We start from the raw sequence: 15,556 nt of genomic DNA, 5'->3' as shown, positions 1-15,556 counted from the left end.
CCCTTTCCCCCACAAATCAGCAATTCATACATGTTTATTAAAGGAAATATGAAAGATACAGGTAAGTCCCTTGAAGACAAAGATAGAAATCACTCACAGCCTCTCTACTTAGAAATAACAGAAATGAGCATTTGGTATATTTCCTTAGTAATGATGACAGTGAAGATTTAGTAGCCAGTTTATCGTCTGTTTGAGACACTGTGCTAACCCTGATCACATTTTGAAGTTCTCCCACAGCACTATGAAATACAGCTACATTTTTATAGATGGGAAACTAAGGCACAGAGAAAGTGGTCATCTACTCATGCTCACACAGAAACAAAGAGACTGAGCTAAAATTTGACCCCTTGTCTTCTGACCCCCAACCCTGACTCCTTTTTAACAAACACATGGAGCTACCAAACTCTGTAACTGCTTCATATAATATATATTTTCCCACGACATCGGAAACATGGCCTGTGCAAGCATATTCCTTGGGAAGCGTGTACTTGTAATGGCTACAGGGTATGCATTTGCTGTTACATTTAGCCAGTGCTCAAAAATGACTCCTGTGCTGGGGCATTCGAGCTGTTCCCAGCACTTACTCCACCCCGGACTGGTGCATTTCTGTGGGTAGCAAGGAAAGCTGGGTAAGACTGGATTGGATGCAGGCTGAAGATGGAGAGGCTTGACCGGGCTTAGAACTGCTGCAGCAGGTAGAACCAGGCACCCAGAGGGACGGTTCAGTTGTCCCCTGCTGGCCCTGATTCAGGAAGTGGGGAGGATATGAGCAATTTTTTTTTCCTCAGCTCATTATTCAAACCTGACTCTGCCCATTCAAACTGCTTCGGAGCATTGCTCTTGTTTTCCTTCTGGAATTGTCCAGTCTGAACCCCACAGCTTGAATGCTTTATTTTGGTGGATTCTTCATAGCTACCTCCCCATTATAGGGTATGAAAGCCAGAGAGGAGCCCCACTGCCTACCCACAGGTAACAGGGGGCCACAGCCATAGCCTGGCAGAAACTCAGGCTCTGGATATGGAATCTTGAATCCTTCACCAGGCAGCTCCTGCCCAGCCCCCTGGGCGTCTAAGGGAGGTGCCATGCTGGACTGTTGGTGGTCCTGCCAAATTTGGCATAGGAGTGTGATGGGTTGGTGGGTAGGGCAGTGAATAGGACCCAGGCTCTGATGTCCCCCCCTTGTAGGCCAGCTCCCGTCGCATCCTGGAACACTATTTCCACGCCGTAGTGGCTGCCATAGAGCAGGTGGCTAGCGAGGACAGTCCCAGCCGGCTGGGACACCTGGAGAGACTCGAGGAGATTTACTGCTCGCTGCTAGGGCCGGCGGCCACAAGAAAGCGCTGCGTGGGTAAGCGGGGCCGGTGGGGACTTGCCAAGGGACCACCGACCGCAGACCGCAGGGGGCGCAGAAGAGCTAGGCTAGACAGAATAAGATTTCAGAAGGAGCAGACACCAGAGATCCCAGGATCCTGGGGACCTACAGAAGAGCTCAGAGAGTTGGCAGGCCCTGGGGCTAAGCAAGTGGCTAATAGGATCATGACAGCCCACACCTGCAAAGCGCCCCGCGTTATCCCATGAGCTACTCTAAACATTTAACATGATTTGAGTCTATGACATGCCAAGTCAAATCATTTGCAAAGTTAAGGAGTAGAAACTGATCATTGCCCCCATTTTACAGAGGAGATTTAGAAACTGATTTAGAAAGAGATTAAAATGTCTGCAGACTGTCACTCAGCTAGTGAGCGGCAGAGCCAGGATTCGAATCTTGTTCTGGCATAGTAACCAACAGATTGGATCCCTAGAACACCTCCACAGAATGGCAAGTGCTAGGTGTTGGCATTATTTGTCCCTTGGGGTGGTTTGTACCCTGCACACCTCCTTTCTATTTTGAATGTTGATAAAGCAATGCCACCCCCCCCACACACACACACACAGGAGTAAGTTCCATGAGTGGGCGTCAACAACCCAGAATGTGTGTGTCCTGGTTGTGGTAGGATGATTCCTGTGTGTGTCCTGCTTCACAGTCACTCAAAGCACCCAGGGAATGTGTCAGCCTGAGTGTGTCAGAACATATGGTCACCGACTGCACCCACAGTAGCTACTGTTATGGAGTGTGTGACCCCGGGGAAAGACCGTAGACTCAATCCCATTATAATTAAAAAGCGTTATTGATTAGCTGCTAGCAGGACGAACGATCTCTGAGCCAAATTTGACACTGCCGTGAAGGAGGGATGCGGGGAGGACTTTTAAAGGGAAAACCACACATCCATAACGGGAAAGACCTTTCATATCCATGCAAGCAAGTAAAAACTGTTCTGTTCTGCCAAGTTAAGTGATTAAGGCAACTCAAAACAATCTTTGGGTATCTGCGTCAGCAAGTTACTGAAGCGAAAGAAAAGCAGTTAGTCATATCATAACAAGTAGATAGTCACGGCTGTACATTTTTGGGTGAGGGGGTCACTGAGTCAGGGTTACCGGGAATTTATCTTCCAGGGACTGGAGTCAGAGACAAATGGCTGGTGGGTACCAGGATGGATGCCTAGCATAAAACGGAGCTTCTTTAGCCGTAACAGTTACAAGATGCCAGGGAAATGGGCAGGAGACCACAGCAGAGGCCAGTGCACCAAGCACACTGAGGCCTGAACCTGGCAACTCAGGCTGGACAAAGTGGGCAGGACAGCCCTGTGTTGACTCCATCCCCTCAGTCTCCCTGGACTTTTGTCTACAACCCTCCTCCCCACAGTCCCCACAGCCTGCTCCTTTCTTCAGGTGACCTTCTCCAAGACCGACTGCCAAGCATCCCTCTGCCCAGCCCCTACATCACCTTCCATCTGTGGACCGACCAGGAGCAGCTCTGTACGTGCCTGAGCCTCTGAGTCCCTATAGAAATGACTGAGAACAGTGGTGTGTGTCCGTATGTGTCCACACGGCTGGGCTCCTGCCTGCGTTCTGGTTTTGTTCTCTGAGTTACTCCACATGTCTGGACAAAGACCATATCTTCTCCAGGTTGGAAAAGTCCAGGGCATTAGCCATTGGTCTCATGCCCGTGCTAACGCCGTCAACGTCCCCATAAGGGAGGCAAGCAGAACCCATTGTGACACCCAGACCTGACGGGGCCTTCCAGAGCAGACATTGCCCTCTACTCTTGTGTCCTGTCCCAATCTTCTTGGCTCTTCTAGAGAGTGAGGACAAGGACACCAACTGTGGTAGAAAGTATTAGGCTGCAGTACTGGGTCTTGACACTTCCCGTTGCATGCTGGGTCATGATGGGTACATTCTCTCTCTGGACCTAGAAGAGGGGGCTAGGAAAACCTGCAAGTCTTCCCTGGACCTGGTGGTCAGATACTGGTGGTCAGCTGGTGGTATTTGTGTCCTTCAGGAAGGGGGAGGCTGGGAGGGCTCCAGGGTCAGCTAAATGCGGGAGATGCTGGCTTAAGCTGATTTCTTTAGTGCTGGGGCTCCAGAGCTCTTAATACATTTACTGATTGGCTGGGTGTGGTGGTGCATGCCTTTAATCCCTGCACTCAGGAGGCAATGGCAGGCAGATTTCTGTGAGTTCGAGGCCATCTTGGTCTACATGGTGAGTTCCGGGACTGCTCGGGCTACATAGAGAGAGACCCCATCTCAAAAAGAGGAGAGATACATTTGCTGATTGGCCTCATTGGGAAGAGTGCACAGAACTCTGGACCACTGTTGACCACAGGACCGTTGCCCTTTGTGGAGTGTCCCGTGGGGCTTCTGTTCAGGTGGACAGTGTTTGAGAAACAGGGGTCCCAGATTTCTGGGGAGCTGTTCTGTCCACATCAGGTGTCCTTACCATCCTGATGCTCCCCTGTTCTCCTGTCTCAGGGAAGGAACTGGTGCTCTTCCTTCGCCCACGCTCCCAGATGCACCTCAGTGCTGACTTGGAGGCCTTGGATCTACAAGGATTTAGGCCAGACTGGGACTTGGCCCGGGTGTCCACTGACAGCGGTATTGAGCGGGACCTTCCTTTGGGGAGTGATGAGCTCCCGGATACCAGCAGCGCCGAGATGGAGCGGGCCGCACTGCAGCGCAGGGGAGGCATCAAGAAGCGCGTGTGGCCCCCCGACTTCTCCATGCCTGGCAGCTGGGATGGGCCCCCGGGGTTGCACCGGAGGACTGGCAGGCCCAGTGGGGACGGGGAACTGCTGCCCGGAGTCTCCAGGGTGCATACGGCCCGCGTGCTCGTGCTGGGAGATGATAGGATGCTGGGACGCTTGGCCCAGGCTTACTATAGACTCAGGTAAGGCCCCGAGGAGGTACTGGGGTTGTCAGGAGTGTGGGTGGGTCTGGAATGAACCGGTAAAAGATCCAAACAGGTATTACCGGGACAGAGGAAGGGCCAGGGAGGGTAAGGGAGAACACGGCAGAGAAACCCCAATGCCCAGCCATCAGCTTGACAGGAAATGACAACTGTTCCCATTCCATAAATGGGTAAACCGAGGCTCAGAAAGATAATATAAATTGCCCGAAGTCAATACAGGACAAGCGGCAAAGCCGAGACTCTTTGATGCCAACACCCAGCCCCGAGCTCTTACCCATCCTACCTTGCTGCCTGTTGCCAGGAAACGGGAAAGCAAGAAGTTCTGCCTCACTCCTAGGCTCAGTCTGCAGCTCTACTACATCCCTGTGCTGGCGCCTCAGGTGACTGGTGGACGGGGCGGGGCGGGGCCAAGGGGACCATGGAAAAGGAGTGGAGGGGTCCGGAGCAGAGGTCTCATTAGAGAAGAGAGGGAGGGGTGGGGACCCACTGGCAGCCTGGCTCCCTGGCTCGGGGACCAGAACCATTACCTCAGAATGTGGAGCTGAGAGACACTTGGAGGGGTCTTCCTGGTCAGAAGCCAAGACACAGGTCTTGCCACAGCAGCCTCCCCTCTGCTGGGCTCCCTCTTGTCTTTGTAAGGGAATTATCAGTACAGATCAATAAAACTGAGGCATTTCCCCCTCGGGCACCTCTCCACTCAGTAAAGCCAGACCTTGACTACACCGTAGATGAGCCAGGGTGAAGCAGGGTTGGTGAGTTTACTAAGTAGAGATGAGAAAGCACGTGCCTTGGGAGAGAGACAGAGACTAAGGAAAAGGGGTGTCACGCACCCAAGCTTGGGTTCAGCTTCTCAAGAGCGTCACCCTGCCTTAACCGTGTCTATATTCCTGATGTTGCTATCTTGCTCAAAGGGTGTGGTTTCAAACACGAAGCAAACAATTATACAACGTTTAAAAAGTAAGAAAAAATTCCGAGCGGTTTTACTTATCCTGAAGAATTTCCTCTGGTAAATGAGACGCTGAGCTGTTTTTCAGAGCTGCTTTGTTTAGATGCAGAGTTGAGAGACAAGGTCAAAACAGGCGCAGATGCCGCCAAAACTCAAGGCCATGCCCATTCTGCCCTGAGCGAGCACGGTCCATTTGTTGTAACATCTTTGCTCGAGGTTCTTTTTAGAAATGGGAATATTGTCTCTCTAGAAAATCTTCACGGTGCATGTTGTTAGCTGTACTGAAATTCTTGGCTCTCAGCTGATGGGAGACTTCCCCTCCCTCCCTCTCTCCCTCCACAGAAGAGAAAGTTTGACGCAGATGACCAGATTTCATTGATGTTGAGGGGAGGGGGGAGAGATGAAGCCACACTCATCCCAGAACAAGAGCCAAGCAATACTTACCTCTGCCCTTTAAAGATCAACAGCGTTTTTTCAGTGTCACAGACAAGTGACTCTCGACGAAACCCCTTCTGCTCCACTGGAGTTTATGATACAGGCAGGACACTAACATGTCTTCACACAGTAGAGAAACTGAGCCCGAGAGGTTAAATGACTTGACCACAGTCACAGAGCACTGGGCTCCAGTATCTGGGGCACCCAGGCTGGGAGGGGAGGACCTGACAGGTGTGTCTGTCCCCTTATTCCCCAAATCCCCAGGATCCAGAAGCATCCAGAAAGCCTGAGCTGGGAGAGCTGGCTTCCTTCCTGGGTCGAGCAGACCCGTGGTATGAAAGCACTGTCAACACCCTGTGTCCTGCCATCCTCAAGCTGGCCGAGATGGTAGGAGTGGCAAGAAGGGAGGGGAAGGGAAGTCAGGAGGGGAGGGAAGAGGAGAGGACAGGAGGAGTGTGATTAGCAGGAATGAAGATGGAGACATTTTAAAAAGCTCTGATGGGGAGGGAGGTGGAGTCAGGAGGAGACCCCAGTTAGATATGTCTGCAGCCCCTGACCTGAGTCAGTCCCATGGGATTTAATTTAGTTCTCACCGAGGGTGGGCCCTGATGTCTCCAGGTGCTGTTGTTACCATACCTACGCCTCCATTTTACAGGCCCGGTAGTTGAAGCAGAAAGAGATTAGATAACTTGCCCAAAGCAGCAAAATAAACTACGATGCACCACCCCCTACTGTTGGAACCAGGGGATCTGACTGCAAACTGAATCTGCCATCCGCAACCATGACTGACAGGGACAGGATAGAACTTGGAGGGTGGGGTGACTGTCTGGAGAGCCTTTAGCTATTCACACATATACCCGCTTGCTGCCATAAATGCCGTAGAGAGTTTTGTTTTTACAGTTTGTCATTTACCCATCAGGTTTTTTAGTTAGAGTTTATTGTTTCCTGTTGTTAGATGTAGAACTTCTATTCTTTGTGATTTCCACCTTTGGAAGCATCTTCTTTTTAATTCTCTCTCTCTCTCTCTCTCTCTCTCTCTCTCTGTGTGTGTGTGTGTGTGTGTGTGTGTGTGTGTGTGTGTGTGTGTGTGTTGAGGGAGGATGCATACCACAGCACTCATGTGACGGTCAGAGGACAATTTTGTGGCTTTACATGGCTTCTGGGAATTGAATTTGGGTCTCCAGGCTTGTATAGCACACGTAGCCCCTGGGCCATCTCACCAGCCCTGAGAGTCTTGCTTCTTAAGGCCTGGTATAGCAATACTCAAACACTCTTACAAATCTGGATTTTTATATTTAAATAATGAGCCTCCACACAAGTAATTTTCATCCTTCATCTGAGATATGTGTGTCATCTTGCTTTTTCCAAAGGTTTAGCAGGTTATCCCAAAGCTGTTAGTTGTATAAACCATCTTGCCTCATGCATTTGATGTTCTGCTTGTATCCCTGACTGAACTCTTACATCTGTGTGATGCTATTTCCGGGAGCCCGTGTTTTCATGGCTCTATGTAGTTCTGTACAAATCAATAGGATTCTATTTTGATATCTGGAAAGCTAAGCCTACAACATTATTTTTCTTTTACAGAACTTTTCAGAACATACTAGTTTATCTTTCCGGATAAACTTTAGAATTTGCATGTTATTTTAAATTTTTTGTTTATTTATATTAAATATTCATTTTATTTTGTGTGCACATGCATGCACACATGCGTTCAGGTGCCTATGGAGGCCTGAAGAGGGCATCAGATCCCCTGGAGTTCGAGTTACGGCTAGTTGTGAGCTCCCCACAGAGAGGCTGGGGACCTAACTCTGGGCCTCCGAAAGAAACAGCAAGTTCACTTAACCACTGAGCCATCCCACCATACTCAATTTTAAAAAATCTCTTGGCATTTTGATTAAAGAGAGAGGATCACCCTCTTTCACATATTAAGTGTCCCTCTCTGGGAGCATAATATAATTTCATAAGTGCTTTCTCTTATGCCTGGGGGATTATATGGTCTTTCTTATATAGCTTCTACCCATTTCTTGCTCAGGTTATTCCTCATATAGTGTTCTTCTTGCTGTGGTGAGTCTATCTTTCTCTCATTGCAGTTAGAAAGAATGTGTGGCCAATGTAACAGGAAGCTACTGATTTATATGTGTTAATTATCCAAGTACTCATCTATTTCTTAAAAGTTAACATTTGAAAACATACCATAAAAAGTACGCACTTGCCTTCTGACTGGCCACTGAACTAAGGCCTTGATTGTGTTTCTTACCCACCTGACTGGGGCACCATCTTACATGTTTCATGCACACAAAGATGTATGGGTGTGTGTGCGCGCCTATTTTCTGAATAGCACCTGGAGATGTTTTTGCACACACACACAAAAGACTGTTTAGCAGGGTATTAAACTACTTTTCCTCTTGAAAGCCAGAGAAGATCATGGGAGACAGTCTGATGGAGGCCTTGGCTCTTCTCCTCTGCTGGTAGCTTTGCTTTATCTTACTCTTTCTTGTAATGAATCATTAGTATGGCCTTTCCAAAAGCAGCTTCCATGTGAAGGACCTGGAGACACTATGAGCAACGATGCATTATCAGAATGTTGTAGTATCAGCGTAATTGTGTGTTTGGGGAGAGCATTGAGACAGGGTTTCATTGTGTAGCCCTGGCTATCCTGGAACTCACTATGTAGACTAGGATGGCCTTGAGCTCGCAGAGATCCACCTACCTCTGCCTCTGCCTCTTGAGCAATGGGATTAAAGGTGTGCACCACCATGCCTGGCCAAGCATGATCTTTTTGAAGGGAATGTTTCAATGAACCAGATGTGAGAGTCAGGAGGGATTTGGGATTAGATATGCAATGCTTAAGACAAAGCCGAGCTTCTTGCCAACTCTGATGTCATAGTTTGAGCATTCCTAACCTGGAAGTCCAAATTTGAAAAGTTCTAACACGCACAATTTTTTGAGTACTATCATGATTTGATGAGTGGAAAATTCCACACCTGTCCTCATGTGACAGGTCATAGTCAAAACATAGACACACTGAAAATGTGTGAGATTATCTTTGGGCTAAGAGAATGAGGTACATATGAGACAAAATGAATTTCATGTTTACCATTGCCAAGATATCTCATCATCTACACATAAATATTCCAAAATCTGAAGGGGAAAATCATGGAGTTAGAAACACTCTGGTCCCAAGCATTTCTGGTAAGGGGTACTCAGCCTGTATCCCATTCTATATGGATGTTCTATTCTGTGTGCCTGTCACAGGGCTAAGGAAGCCACAGAAGATAAGGGGCTGAGCCCACTCCCAGCAGCATGTAAATATCACTGGTTTGTTTATTTTGAGACAGAGTCTCACTGTGCAGTTTAACTCAACATTCTTTTTCCTCAGCCACCCAAGGAGCAGGGATTACAGACACATGCAATCACACTTGGTTTATCAGTGAGTTTATTAATAGATTCAGAGGTGGCCAGAGACAAAAGAGACATCATCTGGTCATGTAGTTCAACCTCTGATTTCTCCCTTGAAGACAGGCCTCAAAAAGTTTGAATAACTTTTGCCCCAGGTTTCTGGATAGTGAGTATCCAATCCAAACCTAAACTTCTGTACAGGCTATTTCATCATTAGTTACATCCTCAGGTAGCTAGCACATTGCCTCACAGCTCAGTAAGTCTGCACAAATGAAATTAACCAGCTTACCTGAGGAGGTGGAGTCTCATTAGAAGTAGTTTGTATCCGGGTGGTGGTGGTGTGTGTCTTTAATCCCAGCACTCAGGAGGCAGAGGCAGGTGGATCTCTGTGAGTTCGAGGCCAGCCTGGTCTACAGAGCAAGTTCCAGGTCAGCCAAAGCTACACAGAGAAACCCTATCTTGAAAAACAAAGCAAACAAACAAGAAAGCCCATAGTTTGTATTTTGGTTAGAAGTAAAAACTAGATGGCCGGGAAGGCTTGGAGCTTGTTGGAGGAGTAGCCAGATTTGGTCATCACAGGGAGTTTTTCATTGAGACAATAGTGCCTCCCCTAGCAGCCTGGAGGTGAGTGGCTGCTGAAGACACTGTCCTTGTTCCTCACAGCCTCCCTGCTTAGACACATCCCGGACCGTGGACCCCTTTATCCTGGATGTCATCACTTACTATGTTCGCATGGGCACCCAACCCATCTTTTTCCACCTCTACAAGGTTAAGGTAAGTGTTTCCCCTGGGGTTCCCAGGGGACCATGCCAGTCTGCAGGACCCTGTCAACCACCATGTCAACCCTCTGGCTCTGCGGAGATATTGGTCACTAGGCTGCAAATAAGTTCCTGGCTGCTCTTAACAACTTGGTCTTCATGGTGTCTGGACAAACCAGTTCATTATTAACTTCAAAGACCTCAAACTCAATCAGAAGGTTGGGAGTCAGGGGTAGGCTGCTCTGAACTGTCTTCCATCCTCTGGTAACAAATTCCCAGTGCGCTCTCATTTTATCTCCCACCACGCCTCTCTTCAGCCTCCTGGGGACCTTCAGATCGCTGTATTTTCTCACATCGTCCTCCTTTTCTTTTCTTTGGTCAGTTTACCTGAACTAGTCTGTAGCCTTGTTTGCTCCCCACCCCCCTTCTTTTCCTTTTCTCTTCCCAGCAAAACACAAACCCAGTAGGACCGTATCCCCTTCCAAGGCCCACCTGGAAAAAAGAATACAGACCGTTTGACACACCTTCATCCCGGCCCGCGGAGATCCCTGGCGGTTTCCCTCTGAGACAGTGGCTATTCATCACTTTCCTCAAGCCCTTCCCTTCAGAGAGTGACTTTCCTCCCGTGAGGTCCCCTGAATGTCCTGTCCATATCCAGAATGCACCACACCCATTCCAAGCCTCACGGGACCTCTCCTGGTGCACATGGACCTCCTCCAGTTCAGTGAGAACTCCTTCATCCAGGCCCTTGCCCAGACTGATGCCCCTTCTCCTGGATCTTCCTTCTCAGCCATGCACTTTTACCTGTCTCCATCATTTGCACTTGCTCACCCAAAACCAGAACAACAGCCTTCTGAACCCATGAAATTTCGGTCCGTTTCCCATTCAGGGTGTGTATAACATTGAACGTCAAGGATCAGACTTTCTCCAGCTCTCAATTTCCTCTCCTACTGTGTTTTCAAGTTCCATACCTTTGATGGCATAACAATGGAAGAGAATTTAGCTTTCAAATCCTTCCTCCAGTTTCCCAAATGGCCTGTCTCTTATCAGTTGATAGGTAGGTAGGAGCCATTTGGAGGCGTGGTTTTCTTCCTTTTCGGTCCTAAGGTTAATTAGCTTTCCATTGCGTAGCTTTCTTAGTGGTCCTCACTGGGGGACACAGGAAGTGGCTGGCACACACCTACAAACTGGCTTGATTCTGCCCAAGGCCTTAAAGCTGAAGTACAGGATGGGCTGAGTCCTGGGGTCCAGCAGACAGCGAAGCTGCGGGGTAGGACTCCTGAGTCCCCGGCCAGGGATGGAGAGAACCTGCTCTCTACCTCACCTGGACTCAGCCGCTCCTTTAGACTCGCAGAATCCTCCTGCAGATTCCTGCTCTGCTTTGCACCACATCCAAAGGTTCTGTTTTCCCCCAGAATGTTCAAATATGTTTCAGGCTCATTAACTTAACGTGGGTACCAGTCAATGTCACAGGAAAAAAAGATGGTTAGTAATTTATGTAAGAAATTAAGCATTTGGATTACCTTGCCAGCATCATGCCAGACTTGGTAGTGCACACCTGTAATCCCAACCCTTGGTAGGTTGAAACATGAAGAAACAGCATTAAGACGTGTCATACACAGCCGCAAACAGTCACATCAATTACTTCACGTTCCACATGAACATGAACATGAGGGGCTGGAGAGATGGCTCCTGGTTAACAGCACTTGTTCTTTTTGAGGACCTGGGCTCAATTCCCAGCACCCACCTGGTGGTTCACAACTGTCTGTAACTCCAGTTCTAGGATGCATATGATACTGACATATATTTGAGCAAAACACTCATACACATAAAAAAATCTTTTATTTTCTTTTTTTTTTTTTTTTTTTGGTTTTTCGAGACAGGGTTTCTCTGTGTAGCTTTGCGCCTTTCCTGGAACTCGCTTTGGAGACCAGGCTGGCCTCGAACTCACAGAGATCCGCCTGGCTCTGCCTCCCGAGTGCTGGGATTAAAGGCGTGCGCCACCACCGCCCGGCTATTTTCTTATTTCTTATTTCTTATTTTTATTTCATTCTATTTGTTTACTTATTTTGGGTTTTGTTTTTTGAAACAAAGTCTCTTTATGTAGTCTTGGCTGTCCTGGAACCTCCTATATAGACCAGGCTGGCCTTGAACTCACAGAGATCTGCTTGCCTCTGTCTTTGCCTGAGTGCTGAGATCAAATGTATGTGCCACCACACCTGGATTAAAATGAATCTTTAAAAAAAGAACAAAATGACAAATACAAAATATCATGTGCACATTACTTCACTCTTCATTTCATGGCACAAACATCACAACCTACTTGAGCTTTTAGTAAGAATACATGTTGTTATGAACTCTAGTCACACATTGTACAGTTCCTTGCTTGACCTTGCTCCTCCTATGAAGCTGAGATTTTGTGTCTTTTACCAGTATGTGGTGGATAGGTTTGACCAGAATCAGTACCTCCAGATTCTTCCTCTCCATTCTTTTGTTTCGGGAAGGACTCAGACGCAAGTGACAGGAACTTTTCAAACCAGTTTAAGACTGGGGGTGTCTCTTAGCTTACATTGCTGAAAAGGTCAGGACTGATGTGGCCATCACTCTGTGTAGCTCAGAACCTAGCATTGGCAGGTGGGTGGGTGGGACTCCTCCGGCTGTGGGTAAGAAGCTTTCTCTAAGCCCCCTCCGTCCCTCCTTCCCTCCTTCCCTGTCCCTTCTTGTCTCTAGATCTTCACCAACCTGAGTCACGACCCTACAGAGGACATTTTCCTCACTGAGCTGAAGGTGAAGATCCAAGACTCCAAGTCCCCCAAAGGTGAGTTTCTGTTCCCCTTTTCCCAGAGCTCACCCTGGCTCAGCTTCCCCCACACTCACTCTCTTGCCTCTCACCAGATGTCACCCCCATGGTCACCCTGCTGTATCCCGGGCCTCTGCTGAATGCCAGGGCCACACTTATCTCTCTACCTTAGAGCACTCCGGGACTGAAAGTCAGTCTTCCCAAGATACTGCTGTTATGATATATTGCACGGGGGACCCCAAGAGTATCCTGCGTGTTCAGGGAAACATGCTACCATGCTGGGCAGATGCAGCAGCAGGCTGGCGGGCAACCCACACCTGCAGCCGGGCAGTGGCGGACAGTCATTCATGACCCAGATCCTATCTCTGAATGGAAATGGTTTATTATAATAGAGAGACGAAGAGAAAGATAGGAAAGAGGGAGAGTAGAGAGAGGAAGAGAGAGGGGTCAAGGGTGCACACTTCATGGGAGGAAAAGCAGAAGAGAGAGAGGAAGGTGAGGAGAGGCCTTTCCCCAAAAGGAGGCTTTTACTTCAGGATGCAGGGTCAGAATGTCAGAATGCTAACATTGGTTTCCAAGGGGTGGGTCCGAACACTAACAGCTACCTCTCCATCCAGGGACAGCTGCCAGGTCTATTCAGCAGTTATGCCTTGGTGTCACGGGGGAGGGAATCTCACCTTCTCTTGTCTCCCCTCAGAGGGCTCTTCGCCCCGAAGGAAAGGGGCGCCTGAGGGCACAGGAGCTGAGCTGTCCGTGTGCTACCAGAAGGTCAGTGTCACTGGCATAGCGAATGAAAGCCAGCCTCTGGGATATGGGAGTTGTAGACAGAGCCAAAAGAAGCCCCCCTCCCCTGTCTTGACGATATCCTCAGACTCTTTCAGCCCCCAGCACATTCTGCAAGGATGGAGTAAGGGTGAAGTTGACCTTACACGCTAACAAGGAGGCAATGTGCTCTAAGAAATTAGAGGTTGGGTGGGCATGGCGGTGCATGTCGTTAAGCCTAGCCCTGGGGAAGCAGAGGCAGGCGGATCTCTGTGAACTTGAGGCCAGCTAGAACTACACAGTGAGACCTTGTCTTTAAAGGAAAAAAAGAAAGAAAGAAAGGAAAGAAGGAAGGAAGGAAGAAAGGGAGGGAGGGAGGGAGGAAGGAAGGGAGGGAGGGAGGGAGGGAGGAAGGAAGGAAGGAAGGAAGGAAGGAAGGAAGGAAGGAAAGAAAGGAAAGGAATAAAAGCTGGTTTCTTGCTCAAAAACTTCTTCCTTATGAGCTACCCATCTAGAAGTCCGATTGGCTCCTTGGGGACTAGGGATGTCTAAGCCTCTGTCCACAGGTCCCTTATTGGCATCAGTACCGCAGGGAGACTCTCAGGATAAGGAGAAGTGGGACTTGAAGATATGGGGGAGGGCATGTTCTCAGGACCCCCTCTTTAGCTCTTCAATTCCCATCCCCAGGCCCTGCTCAGTCACAGGCCCCGAGATGTCACTGTTTCTCTGAGGGCCACCGGGCTGGTCCTGAAGGCCATTCCAGCTGGTGACACTGAAGGTGAGGAGCTGGGAATACAGAGTGAAGAGATGGGAGGGATGAGGAGAAAATCGGGGAGGAAGGGGGAACAGGGTTGGCTGATAGGGATGGGGAAGCTGGGGTTGGGGTCTCACAACTTCCCTGCCATCAAAGAGCTCTGGTTGGGAAGAGCTGAGGCCCAGTTGCCTTGAATAAAGCAAGACCCCTGCCCTCGGGTGGTCCACTGCCAAACAATCCAGACCATCCCAGCCTTGGAACTGGGCCTCCATAGCTGGAAGGTAGAAGGACCTAGGGATGGGAGCAGAAGGCCTCTCCACTCTGAACTAGGCCTACAGAACTGGCAGTTTGCTGCTGGGAAATGTTGGACTTTACAATTTGTTCCAAAATGAAAACAAATGAATGAATGAAATGAAGTAAAGAAACCAGCTCATCTAGACATAGCACATCCTCAATATGAGCTGTCACCAAGAGTTCCCTGGTCCCCTGCAAGGAGGAAGAGGTGGTAGGCAACACAAGTTACCAGCACCAGACACGTTGCCCAGGAGCTGACAGCATTCTGTTAGATGCAGCACCTCTCTTCTGAGAACGTGAACTCTCTGAGATGTTATTATCAGTTTTCCTAACTCCTGCCTGATAGGGAACAGAAGCAAAGAAAACAACTTCCTCGAGGTCACCTCTGTAAGGGTTCAAAGCCAGGTATCTTCACTCCTCTCCGCCATCCCACAGTGTCCCCAAGAACTGCTAAATTCCACAACTGAGGCTTCAGGCCTGTGACCCACACAGACTTGGGGGAGATCATTTCAGAGCACACAAGAAAGTTCACCGCGGCAGAAATATATCTGTTCACCACTCTCCCACAGTACCTAGATCGTACCTGGCACACAGCAGCTGCTCAGGAAGCTCGTGCCGTGGTCCAGGCCTATCATTCCAGTGCTTGGGAGGCTGAGGCAAGAAGATCATGAATTCAAAGCTTGAGCTACATTGCGAGTCCTTGTCACAGAAGAACAAGCATTCAATAAACATTTGCTGACTAAGGGAAGCAATGTTTTATACCCACAAATGTGTCTTACAATAAGACAGCATCTTGCAATGTGGGCCAGGCTGGTCTCGAACTTGCCATCCCCTTGCCTAGACTCCTGCAGCAGGGTTCTTACAGAGGCATCTGGCACAAAAAGAAGAAACTCCAGACGTAATAGCACTTTCTGATAAGGCCACTTCCAGGCGACTTGAACTTTTAGGTGACATGTGACCCTCTGGAATATTCTAGAAAGACACTCTTTCCTTATAGCATGTTAGCATCATGAAGGAGACTCAGTTCTGCCCGTGGCTCATGATCTGGAGGCAGCTGTGAAGCAGTGGACCAGGAGGGCAGGGGCAGAGCTGGGTGGGCAGAAGTCACACCCCTTTCTTGCCG

The 15,556-nt window shown here is 48.9% G+C and overlaps 1 protein-coding gene across 3 annotated transcripts in view; it reads left to right on the top strand.

The window, feature by feature from the left end:
* Pik3r6 (phosphoinositide-3-kinase regulatory subunit 6) overlaps nucleotides 1-15,556 on the top strand; it is a 50,060-nt gene that overhangs the window by 26,388 nt on the left and 8,116 nt on the right. For all 3 annotated transcript variants that reach the window (XM_052758577.1, XM_052758576.1, XM_052758578.1), the window contains 9 exons: nucleotides 1,186-1,348; nucleotides 2,770-2,856; nucleotides 3,850-4,264; nucleotides 4,587-4,665; nucleotides 5,931-6,053; nucleotides 9,729-9,839; nucleotides 12,554-12,641; nucleotides 13,321-13,391; nucleotides 14,073-14,163. In XM_052758577.1, the coding sequence (XP_052614537.1) occupies nucleotides 1,186-1,348; nucleotides 2,770-2,856; nucleotides 3,850-4,264; nucleotides 4,587-4,665; nucleotides 5,931-6,053; nucleotides 9,729-9,839; nucleotides 12,554-12,641; nucleotides 13,321-13,391; nucleotides 14,073-14,163 (1,228 nt within the window). The remainder of the gene's footprint in view (nucleotides 1-1,185; nucleotides 1,349-2,769; nucleotides 2,857-3,849; nucleotides 4,265-4,586; nucleotides 4,666-5,930; nucleotides 6,054-9,728; nucleotides 9,840-12,553; nucleotides 12,642-13,320; nucleotides 13,392-14,072; nucleotides 14,164-15,556) is intronic.

This window comes from Peromyscus californicus, unplaced genomic scaffold (assembly GCF_007827085.1).
Source record: "Peromyscus californicus insignis strain IS unplaced genomic scaffold, ASM782708v3 Scaffold_3__1_contigs__length_106647218, whole genome shotgun sequence".
In the NCBI taxonomy this organism is placed as follows: domain Eukaryota; kingdom Metazoa; phylum Chordata; class Mammalia; order Rodentia; family Cricetidae; genus Peromyscus; species Peromyscus californicus.
The sequence above is the reverse complement of the archived record's forward strand: the minus strand, read 5'-3'. Positions and strand labels throughout refer to the sequence as shown.